The sequence below is a fragment of the Sinohyriopsis cumingii genome, chromosome 18 (assembly GCF_028554795.1).
Source record: "Sinohyriopsis cumingii isolate HCF-2022 chromosome 18, ASM2855479v2, whole genome shotgun sequence".
NCBI lineage: Eukaryota > Metazoa > Mollusca > Bivalvia > Unionida > Unionidae > Sinohyriopsis > Sinohyriopsis cumingii.
Genome location: NC_142978.1, coordinates 45,462,336 through 45,475,416, shown reverse-complemented (window position 1 = coordinate 45,475,416; position 13,081 = coordinate 45,462,336). Strand labels below are relative to the sequence as shown.

The 13,081-nt window shown below is 36.5% G+C and overlaps 1 protein-coding gene across 1 annotated transcript in view; it reads left to right on the top strand.

Moving 5' to 3' along the window:
* LOC149776549 (uncharacterized) overlaps nucleotides 1-13,081 on the top strand; it is a 79,139-nt gene that overhangs the window by 52,542 nt on the left and 13,516 nt on the right. Inside the window, exons 13-14 of the mRNA XM_089941007.1 lie at nucleotides 5,786-5,936; nucleotides 7,587-8,731. Coding sequence (XP_089797133.1) covers nucleotides 5,786-5,936; nucleotides 7,587-8,731 — 1,296 coding nt within the window. The remainder of the gene's footprint in view (nucleotides 1-5,785; nucleotides 5,937-7,586; nucleotides 8,732-13,081) is intronic.

Below are 13,081 nucleotides of genomic sequence, written 5' to 3'. Positions count from 1 at the left end.
CCGACCAGAATTTAGATTGAGACAGAAAATACTTTAGCCACGATATTTTGTGATCCATCAAATAAAGAAATGATACTATACGATACCATCCTGGATGCCAACAAAAGTCATCCTGCTTTAAGTCATGCATTCTGCAGTACAAATGTATACTGGTCCAGTCTGAAATCTGTACAAAGACCATGGGATCATACAGTATTTTCCATACTGGGATTTTGTCTTTCCACTCGTACGGTAAGATTGTGCTGGAACACCATGGAACTTTATTGATAGGTCTGTCTGCTTTACCACTACAGCAATTCTGGTACTGGGGCCATATAGGGATCTCAAAGAGAGATTTGTCAGTTTCTCCATGCCAATGATACATCCAATACTAGACTTATATTGACTATGTATAGGAGTCAACTGCTTGGACTGTCTGGGTCATTAACCATTTCAAATGCCCTGACTACTCTGTGAGTTTTAATGTATTGCGATGAGATTCTTGTCTGTGTACAGCAACTTTCAAATTGTACCGTGCCCTGACATTATCAACAACAACATTTGGGATGCCCTCCTGCTTTGAGGCAAAATAGAAGAAGTGAGGGCAGGCAGTTCAAACTACCCCTTCAGCTTGCAGCCCAACCTCCACAACCATACATGCCAAGTCGGTCTCTACCCCAGAAGAGAGACAATCAGCATAGCAGGACAAAGGATTGTTCTCTGGACAAACACAGAACTAGTCTGATCTCAGTCCAATGTCAGGCATCAGCAGCCATCTCGTTTAGGAGCCAGGCTTAACAGTGTCATGAAACAAAATTTCTCCACCCCAAGTCTCCAAATTCCTGCCATTAGCTAAACATCCTGACCACCTACAGATAACCTATTGGTAGGCACTAGACTCTTGCGTATGAACTCTTGTTAGATTGCTTTATTCCCAGGAAAGGAGTGTGTGATCCAAGTTTTTCCAATTGGCTTCAGATTTAATTTATTCAACCCCCACTCTGTTAGTCCTCTTGGAGCTGGCTCAATATTTCACTGATAAAGTTAGTATGAAGACAGCATTTCTCTATCAGAAGGAATGAGTTTTCCATCAGTCTCAACCAGACCACATCCCTTACCCATGGGTTTTTGGAAATTCCTTTAATTTGCTTACTGCAGAACTATTTACCCATTTCGAGCTCTCCCATTCAGCCTAAACATCAGTCCATGGGCTGTCACCAAGATTTTGAAACATGTCATCCTTTTCTGGTCGACTTCACTCACAGCATTGTTGTGTGTCTAGATGATGTCCTACAGAAACATGAGAATTTCTGTTTTTGTCAAGGGCAAGGATGATCTCTTATGCCTTCTACATCACCTTGATTTCCTTGTGATAAAAAGAAAAGTCTGACCTATGTCCATCATATTGTTTTCTCCACCTTGGTATGGAATTTATGGCTAATCTCAATCTCATATGACTACCTCACATTTGAGTGAGGCCTTTTGTTGAACTTATAGAGTGCCACTGCCAAGAAGAAATGGTTGACGGTGATAGTTTGCAACTTTCTCAGATTACTAGTGCCACAACAGACCTGGTACCACAGGGCCTTCTCTTCATGCACCCATTAAAATGACATTGCTAGCTCAATGATCCCCTTTTCCAGTTCACTTGATTAGAAGATCAGAATCATCACAGAGATAATACCATTCCTGGGTCAGCGGCACAGCTATGGTTGGCTCACAAAAGGGATTCTTTTGGTAAAGCCCCAACCAAATATTATGGTATGTATGGATGCAAGTATGCACGATTCTGGAGCCCACCTGTTGTTCGGTTTCAAGACTGCAAGCAGTATGTGGCAATGGAGGATGCCATCAACCTTCTCGAAATTGAATGCTATAATCAATGCCATTTATTTCTTGTAATGACCAAGTCTGCGGGAAAATGGTTTTAACCATGTCAGAGAACTCATTGGTTGTGAATAACCTCTTCAGACAAAGGGGAATCAAATCACCTTATTGGGAAATTGACACTCAATTCATCATCACTGCTCAAATCAGACTCATTGTCCTGGCTGACACTTTGTCAAGAAAAGGCTAGACCATTCATACTAAATGGTCCATTCACCAGTTGGTCTTTCATTTGATTTGCACACTTTGGGGGCTACCAGTAATCGACCGTTTTGGGACAAGGTGAAACAGCAAACTGCCCACCCTTGTTTATCCAGTCCAGGACCCAGCAGCTTGAACTTAGTACAAACTTAAATTCATTTGGGAAGGTTTGTGGTCCTTTGGTTACCAACCCGCAGTTCTAATACCAAAAAAAATGATAAATTATTGGTTCAGAATTGTAAACTAATTTTGATTGCCCTCTTATGGGACAAATCCTTAATTAGCAATGTACTTGATAGATCTATCTAGGATGATTCTGGTGAAGCTGAATCTTCTCAGACAGCCATGGTCACAGGTATTCCATCCATGTCTGGCACCACTCCATCTTAATGCCTGACTTTTGTCATGAGTGCAACGCAAAAAGAATTCAAGTTTTCAGTCATGGAGAGAATCTCGTTAGCATGAAGGCCCTCCACTTTGAAGATGTACAAGTGTTATGTATATCTATATTATGTGTGTTATTTTTCATGATTCTAGTTTGAAGTGTCATTTACTAAATAACATATTGAATGCTAATATTCTTTAGAGTTGTTGGTTTGTACTCTAAGATTATAGTAAACCCATTCATAGCTTCAAAGATAGTGAGATGCACTCATACTGAAGTAAACACATTGACAAGTTCAGTACAGGTCATGGGATTCTCCCAGGTGAAATCATGCTGACTTGGTTTCTGATTGGTGTACTGCTTAAGTACCTGATCTTATTTATATTTAGAGTGATTTGAAAACACCAAGATGACTGTTCAAGCCTAGTATTGCTTTTTGTATTGTGTCTCAGGCATTGATAAAAGAGATGATTTACTAGAAATTAGTTATTCTTGGCATTGTCACCAGTCTGACTGGAGTCATATAGTTGTGTTGATTTATGTATTTATTTCAGTTATCCATTGGAATTATAAAGTACTCTGTCATTCTGATTTTAGATGCTGTTTGGATTTATTGTAAATTGTTTTAAGACATTTTGCATTTTTTCATGATACATCAAGACTATTGGCACATCAGTACCATAGTGAACCTCATTTTGATTATCACTGAAACTTGATACTTTTGGACACTTTTCAGCCCAGGAAATTAGAACAGTTGTTATGGGCCTCATTTTAAGACTGCATTGTTGTGATATGAGACATAAAATAAGCTGTTGGCTGGTACATGCAGTCAACCTTCTCTAGTTTCCATCTCTACGCAATTTTGCTGGATTCAACCACATTTTCTTTGTTGTAAGAATAGCTCAATAAGTCTTATTGTTAATGGCTTTAATAGTGATATATGTAACTGTCACCTGTAATGCATCTAACATGGGTGGGTGGGTTATCTTTCAAATAGGGAATCCATCCTTCCCTTGAAGGATATTCAGGGAATAGGTAGGATGCTCAGCATTTCATCCACCTATTACCTATTCTTCTAATGTTAATTTGACAGAATTTTGTTTGAAGAAGAAAGCAAATTTTCTGAGTAAAGTATGTATACTGATCACATTACTTTAACATGACCCCACCTCCCTGCCATGCAAGCATACTCGTTGATCAATTATTTGGCTTAATACTGGTGACACCTGGTGATGGCAAGAGGAGGTAATGGACAAGGGTTATTGCAATTTGTGTAAACAATCTAGACAGAAAAGGCAAAAACAATTTGTCTTTCTAGAAGGGGTGGATTTAGGAGATAGTAATCTTTTATCCCTGATGTTAATGTTATCAGGGAATGTATTTGTAGGTGAAACATACTTGAAAAATTTGCTTTTTCTTCTTTGCCAACTCAGGTTTCTGGCTAAAAATAAGCTACCTTCAGTAGCTCTCCTTCCTACCAAGTTTTAGTTGTATCAGTGATCGGGATGACCAAAATAGGATTCTTTGCCCAATTGAGGTTTTATTTGTCTTTTGTTAAAGGTGGAAGGAATGGTCATACACATCTAGTCTTATCTCATGAGGGGTCCTAGGGTATTTTGGCATTCATTGTTTGTAGGTGGAATGTCCACACTAGCAAGAGAAATTAAAAGTATTTCTGAGAGTGGCCATCTTTTATGAAAATGAAAACCCATGTAGCTAGGGCAGTTAACAGTACTTGGGCCAATTTGAAAAATTTATCTTAAATGAGATTAGGAGAATTGGTTCCTGGCAGTCTTACATTACTTTCTGATTTCACCTTTGATCTTTGGCACACCATTTGGCATTTAGTTTTGGTTTGGGTGAATAATAGTGACAGAAACTCAACATTCTACCAGCATACAGTAGCAAATAATCTTACTGTAAGGCTAAGTACAGACATTTTTATACCAGACTTGATGAGGCCATCATCCTACAATATCAGGTAATGTATTAAACAGTTGTCAAGAGTTCCCTCCTGGCACCCCATTTTCATGTTCTGTACTCCATGACCTGTTCAGAGAGGATAGTATTTGGCTTTGACACAAGAGTCAGACTGGAATCGTGTTTTGTTCAGTTCTAGAACCTTTCAGCACTAATCCAAAGAAAGAAAAAAATCATATAGCTTTGACAAGAGACAATAAGTTCTGGAAAAATGAAAGTGTTTCAATTGTAACAGGTGAGTATTACAGAATTAAAATTAGTTTACACCCCCATCCCCAACTCTCCCCCAGACAAAACATATTTGACAGCATGGCTCCATTATCATCCCTGAATCTTCATACATAAATACAGTTGTCCCCATTTTTGTGAACTTTGAAAAATATTAAAAATATTATTTGAAAATGAACAAGAGTGAGGTGGCCATTGGTATGATGTAACAGGGAGACTTGCATCACATCACAGGGAAGCTTGCATCATAGCACAAGGTAACTTGTTTCATGTCACAGTGAAACTAGTAGCATTACTATGGCCTTAAAATGTTCTCTGAAGTTTTGTCATGAATGTAACTGTTTTTATGTATGATTAGAAAGAATGTGAAATTCACAGCTGTGTGATTATTAATTTTATTTCTTCTTATTTGTGTGTATTACGATCATACATATGTCATCTTTCCTACCTGGGGAGACTGGTTTAATATGGGGCTGAAAAAACTGGAACATCTAATGCTGGCTGGGAATTCAGATGTTCATTATTTTTTATTTATAATTTAAAATTTTCTACCATATTTCATACAGATTTATCAATAAGTTAAACATTTTTACTTACCCAACAAAATCGCACCTTTGTATACTCTTTTATAATAACATTGTGTACCAACTTGTAACAAGTCTACCATATAATGAAGTTCATGGCACATGTTACTGTGACTTAATGAAATGGGATCCAAGACCATACTTGCATTATAACAGGAGCGTTGTTATAATGAAGTGCATTATAGTGAGTGAATTCATTGTCCAAATTGTCACTTTGCTCAGGATCGGTATTGTTTTTTGCTTTCACCCCAGAGGTTCCATGGAGAGAATCAAAAGTTCAGATGTACTAAAATTCCATTTACAGTGCCATGTTCTATTATTTCTTAACTAAAATTCAGTCTCAGCAGAATGACACCTATATATGTGAAACACATTTCATGTTGAAATCCATAGAACATGGTTTTGGAGGATGAAGGTTTAAAGTGGTAGGAATGTGGAGTAAAGGGGAAAAAGTGTTTCTGTTCTACTGTGCGAAAAGCATGGGAATTTGCCACAGCAAACCACGCAAGTTGCTCAGAAATATCCTGAATGTATATTCCAGGAGCCAATGGATGAGGAGACTCGACAGTTAAAGGAAAAAATAGAGGAACAGAAACGAAAACGTGAGGAGTTCATAAGGCAGAAAGAACAGAGACGCCTGGCAATGGCACAGAAACGAAGGGAAGAATTAAAGAAAAAACTGGCAGCACAAGGTGAATGCTCAGATCTTTATCTTATTTTATCATATTTTACTGAATGAATATGTTTATGAAGCAACCACACTGTCGATTTATGATATTATTTCATAGGTCAGTTTCATGAGGTTTAAGTTTATCATCATATATGCACACGATGCCATCACCAAACATTGTTTCCATAATGTGTTACAGTCTTACTAGAAGAGTTTGCTGTCTTGGTCTTGATGGGAGTTTTCCACATATGTATGACCCTTGAATGACTTAGAAGTTTGAACTTGCATTTTAAACCAAGGGTTTTAAATTTTTACCATGTTTTTGGTGTCATTCATGAAATCCAGATAACTTCATTGCAGTTTTTATAAATACATTACAAATGCACAAACATACTGAACTTTTGTTGGTACTCTTTTGTAGCTTCTAATGCCAGCATTTAGTGATTATATATATCTTAAACCAGTCTGCTTTTAGATTTCATGATCACAAAGGGCATATAAAGAAAGTCCATTGGGATAAAAGCACTGGTATGCCCAGGGTAAGGTTGGAAGCTCACCTTTTCTTATTGCCTTATTGTACATTTTAAGTAAGATTACTTAGTTGACACAGCAATGCATTCTAACAGTTATACAAATATTGTTTTTTAGAGAATAGACAGTAAACATATGAATGTAACCCTGCTGAGTCAGGTGAATGGTAACTAGTGCCTGTGGCAGTACAATTGTCTGTAAATGTCACTCACTTTTCTTATCAGTTAGGCTTCAAAGAAGTCCTAGAGCAGAGGTTCCCAAACCACGGCCTGCGGGCAACTTGTGGCCCGTCAGCTCCCAGAAAGTGGCCCGCGAGGCCTCTATGTTTACTATAATGTATTTTAATAATTTCAAAAATTTATTGACATTCAAATAAATAAATAATAACTAGACGAAAGTTGCAATAATGTGCGATCTACAGTATTCTAGAGTCTAGAATGTTATTTCCAAGTCTAAGAAGTCGGTCATTTTGGTTGAGCACTCGGAGCTCCGTCAGCGTTCGATAATTCACTCTGCACGTGGTTGTTGTGCTAGGATATAATTATGGAATGCGCCCGTTGAGTTAGCGAATGAAATGTTTGGAAATTCCCTTTTCCCAGCCTTGAACTTCAGTAACTGGTTGTGAAGAACAGTTACAATTGTAAATTAATTATATTAATATCGGTTTTTGAAACTGATTTAAAATTGTTAAATGAACATTTAATTTAAAACTGAAAATGACTGTAGTGTAGGACTGACACTGACTGCTTTTAAAGTTTTAGAATTTGGTTACTGAAAGTTAATAAATTTAAGAATGATATTACACGACTTTTATAATTTTATAAACATTGATACACATTTATAATTTTATAACATTGTGGCCCACTTAATTACCGAAAATAGTAGATATAGCCCTCTACTTGAAAAGCTTGGGAACCACTGTCCTAGAGCCTGATGTAACAGAGTAGATGGCATAATGGGTTAAGTAAACCTAAAGGGCATTTACTTGCATTGGCACAATATTGTAGTTTAAATAAGTTGAAATTTGCTTCAGATAGGTATATTTGAGATAAAAGGATAATCATTATATTACATGTTTTGTTTGTGATTCTCATGGAAAAAATGATTTAAATTAATGACAGATTTGGCATTTCTTGTTTAGGTATGACTCTCAGTGACATTGTAGAAAAACCAGGGACGGAAAATTCACAGCCAAAAGGGCCATCATCAGGAAATCTTCCTGGTCAACCAAGCCAATCTCAGAATATCAATCCTCCACCTCAGAAGACCTCTAACTTTAATCCCCCACCGGGGTCATCTCACTTTAATAACCAACCCCAAGGAGCACCTAACTTAAATTTAGCACAGCAGAGCGCACCTAATTTCAATCCTCCTTCCCAGGGAGCACCTAACTTCAATCATCAGCCCCAAGGAGGCTCTCAGTTTGATGACTTTCCACAGCAGGGGATGCAGATTAGTGTTGTTGGACAGAACACAGCTCCTCCTAGACAGCGTCCACAACAGCAGCAGCAACGTGGAGGTATGCGAGTGGGAAAAGTGGGTCAGATGAGGAGACAGTCATTGCAGAAGTTTCAGGGTCAAGATCAACAACAAGGTCAGCTCAGGAGACAATTTTCTGCTCCAAATCAATTCAGAAGACAGAATTCACGTGGTGGTTTTCACAGAAACTTAAACCAGTCAGTGAGTTCCATTAACATGAATCAGAATCAGTCACAGTTTAATATGATTGGATTGCGGAAAACTACGAGTCAGCAAGATCAAGGTCAGTTTATGAATCGAGACATGCAACATGGTCAGGGTCAGGGATATCAGCAAGAAAATCAAGGTCATTATCTGGTCAACCAAGGGTCACAAGGAAATCAACAAGGGAACTTAATACAAGTCCAGGCTCAGGCACAGTATAGTCCAAAAGTAAGACAATATATAATCATCCAAAAAAATGCTCAGGGTGAGGAGATTAAAAGACATATTTTAACTGGGGAAGGAGGTGAACAGATTGAGCAAAGTATGAGGCCAGATAATCAAAGAATGAAAAAGGTAAAATTGCAGCAAATTAGGAGTCAAACTCAGCAATTACAGCTGCAGAATGTGGCCTTCCAAAACAAACCAGAAGAAACTTCAAATCGAACTGTGGTTGCAACAACTCCTAATCAGAACAGAGTTGTCAGACAGGTTCAAGGACAGATTCAGAAACAAGGTCAAGCTAACAGGACAGTGGTTGCTGTGAAACAGACAAGAGTTCAGAGGACAGTTAAAGCAGGGCCTGTTGTGCAAGAGGGAAGTAGGGTAAGTAAATAGTTGCTTTTTTTTTTAAGGTCATAAGTTGGAATAGAATATATATCTTACAAGGAAAATGCATGATTTTACAATTTTCAGGTTTTAGCTCGTTTCTCAGAAGTAGTAGGAGATGACATCTGTTTCTGCACATAAATTGAAATGTGCAGCCTCACTGCATCTCAACTATCTTGTTCTTTTTAGTCCTAGGCATTATGGAAAGTGTTTCATAGTATCCACCCCTGGTGAATAGGTTAACGGGTCTAACATTGTACATAATGGTATATTATTTGTCCATTCTTGATCAAGTTGTTATTTTTATTAGTTCAGTTTTTTTTATGTGCACACAGTATACATACTGTTATACCAGAAATTGTGAAACTTGGCGACTTGTTGAGGGGATATATCTTGATAAGTACTAAATCCACATCACAAAAGTAGGTCATCACCACCCATATTTTGTGCTTCACTGACATGATTGAATTTGGTGTTTTTAAAAGATTTCTTAAGCTGTTTTTACATTAAACTAATCAAATGAGACTTTTGAATGCCTTTCTTTTTGTATGGTATGCTTTAAACAAAAGAAGTTTACAGTAACCTTCGATGCTTTAAACAAAAGAAGTTTACAGTAACCTACACTACAATTTGTTTTCTTCTAGTTTAGGTTTTGTTTTTGGATTTAACTCCTGACCAGATATGTTTTTTGTACCCTGTATTCTTACTGTGATACTTATTTAAAATCATGAAACTGACTGAGGGGATGCAACTTGATGAATACTACACCCTCATCACAAAAATAGGTCACTGTAATTCATATTTCATTCTTTACTGACTTTTGTTTAAGTTTGTGTTCAGGTTTATTTCTCAAGCTTTGCTTATGCTGGGATAATCAGATTACATGATTTTGTCTGTTGCTGTTAGTACCACACCCTTACAACAAAACAAAGTCACTGGATTCTAATTTTACTTTCGTGGGTTAAGTTGTTGTATTTAGTACATGAATAGATCATTTTGTTTGCATCCTTTATGCACATTGTTATCATGATGAGAAGATGCATTGTAATGAGTATTATACCATCATCGTACATGCCAAACATTATGCTTTTGGCGTAATCATTACACTTTTTTTCACCAAATTACGCCTTACGCGTAAACATGTATGGATTACGCTTTTGCGGTAAATCCACCTTCCCAAAAAAATCAGTTGTTTGTTTTCTCGTTTTTATCAACATCCCGTTAATCATACAGACCGTATTTTTAGAAAAGACGGCTTCTACATAACTACACTATAAGAGTACGCTTGTCCGTGCACTTTCCTAACAGTATTATGTTCTATTTATAGCAACTATCCTATTACCGAGAAACATGCTGGTTCTACTTTCAAACTTTCGACCTTGTATTCTATTTATAGCAGCTGTGTGGTTTAGTGAGTAGAGAACAGGCTGGTTTTCTAATTTTTAATCTTTACTCGCAGATTTTTTTCTTCTAATTTATATTTAGTACAGAACTAGTCTATAGGTATTTGGCACTAAAAAGTATAATTTATTTTAGTCGATGCGTGTATGAGAGAAAAAATATCTCCTTTCAGATAATTTCACAGATGGATTAGAAAAAGGCCAATAATAAACGAAACATAAAATAACAATCCTCCAAAGATGAGGACACAAGAGTAGCATCACATGACGTCTATTGCAGGCCATGTGGAAATAATTTTACCATTTGGTGCTAAAAGTCATCAGATGTATTCTAGTTGATGTTTGTGTTAGAGCACATATATTTTTTCAAAGAATTTCACAGGTGTATCAGAAAAAGACAAAAACAAAACAGTGAATCCTTCAAAGAAGAATACATGAATGGCATAATACATCGTTCCATTCCAGGGCACAGGGGCTCGCGTTGTTGCTTAAAATTGACCTGTCATACATGTACTAGATAGTACATGTATGACAGGTCAGTTTTAAGCAAAGATACGAGTCCCTGTATTCTAGGGCAGCATCATGCTCATTTTAATATTGGGCATGGTGGTAAATTTTATGTGGAGAAACACTTGGAAACAAAGAAACATCGAATTAGCTCATCTTATGAACTCAAATACAAATTTAACTTCTTATCTACAGGAGAACTAAATTGCGGACATGAATGTTATAAATGCAGAGGTGTTATTTACCGAGTTCTAGAAAGATAATGAAGATCTTGCTATTGGTACAGAAGCAAGAGAATTCATAGAACACAATTCTACTCTATTTGTGAAGGTGTTTGATGATAATGTTAGAGATTATTATGCTACAGCATGAGATTACATGCTCCAGAAATTCCCCTATGGAGATGAAGTGCTTTTAAATGCTTCAGTTGCTGATGTAAATGAGAGACAGTCAAAAAGCTTCAAAAGTGTTAGAATGTTAGATTCTTTGTCAAGAGATATCCCTTTCTATTACCATCTTTGCCAACCTTGGCTCATCAGGAAGGAGAATTCCTGCAGTATAAAGTTGGGATTCTACCTGACAATATACTTAATGCAGATAGATTTGATGTGCATTGGCACCTTATTTCCCAGCTAAAAGACACAATCACTGGAAGATATAAATTTCCTCTTCTTTGTCAGGTTATGAAAGGAATATTGGTTCTTTACCATTCTAATGCTGACTGAGAGATTGTTCAGTATTGTTAACAAAAATAAAAGTGAATTCAGATCCAGGCTCTGTAACCCAGTATTTTGTGCTCTACTGGTGTGCAAAATATTCATGGTCTCAGCTGGTACAAAGTGTTTTAAAATGCAACATGAAAATCTGTTGCTTTCGAAAGCTAAAAGTGCTATATATCAAAACTTTAAGCAGTAAATGATGTTAAAAGATGAGAGGGGCAAATAAATTATTGTTTATTGAATTTTTAGCATGTTATTTGTGGATTTCTCTTTTTCTGCTTGGATTCCTCTTTTTGTCCACTTGGATTACACTTTTTCCTCGTCAGGGGTTGGCATGTATGCATCATTGCCAAAATAGGTAACTGTCCCTGATTTCTCTTGTCACTGACTTTGCTTTAATGTTGTGTTTTTTGTTAATTTCTCGAAACAGTTTATGCTGAAATCAAAACTAGAAGATTCCATATGCAGATGGTGAAAGGAAAACCATGGCACCTTCTCAAGCCAATTGCTGTATAAAGCCTCATTCATTACCGCAGTTGTTACAAACATAATCAGCTTTGCATTATGTTGAAACATCTCAAAAACAATTTTATATTCCTTTCCACTCTGAAACCCTAGCAGAATCTTAAATCTGACATGCTATTAATATTCCAGATTGTTCTTATACAGTCTGGGAAGATTATTCTGTATAATATATAATAATTAACATATAACGTAATGAAAGAACAGATAATAAGTCTAAGCTGCTTTGCAGTTGCAAGTTTGGTAATTGAAGAATAATTATAATAACTTCAAAATTGTATAAAGCAGCATTGTTGCCATACTTGGCCAAAAATGTGGAATGAAAACTCCACAAACTTAAGAAGATCAAACCTGCTGTTGGAGAGGTGGATCCCTAATATAGCACAAATTAGAGAGAAGAATTGTTATTGTTCCAGATGAATATGAGAAACATATCTGACTTGTGCATTCCTCCTGGAGGATGAACTTCGTCTGGAATGCATACGATGACGGTGTCCACTGATACTGGACAACATATTTGTTGTGCGTGTTGATTTCAACCCTTTGAGACTGAAGTGTGAATTTTTTGAAGAAACTGTACAAGCATGTGCAACCTTTTGAAAATCTTAGATTTATTAAAAAGGGAAAAGGGAATGTGGTTAATTCAACAAAATTTATTTTTGTTTTACGGATTTTACACGTGTTACCTGTATCTGTTACTTTATTTACATTGTAAAGAATTCTATTATATTTGTGTTTTATAATTTATCTTCTTGTCCTTGATGGACGTATTTTCTCTTTCTTTTTTATGCAGTTCATTTTACATTTTTTTTTAACTTTTAACTACGATTGGCACTACACACTTGTGCTAAGTGCCATAAAACAGTTATATGCATATATCTATTAGTACCACACCATTTCAACAGAAGGTGATTACTGGCTTAAATTAAGTTTTTAACTCATGACCAAATAAGTTTTTTGCACTGTTTTACATACTTGGTGATGGACATTATTTTGATGAGCTCTTCACTCTCATAAAAATAGGCGACTGATCCATATTTCATTCTTTAATGAAAATGGCACATTTTGTGCCATTAGTATTTTTCTTAAGCTTTGTTCATTCAGAACTAGATGAGTATTCATATCTGATAGTTCCACACCATGACAGCTAAAAAGAGGTGTACATGACCTGTGTTTCATATTTTATTGGCTCAGATTCA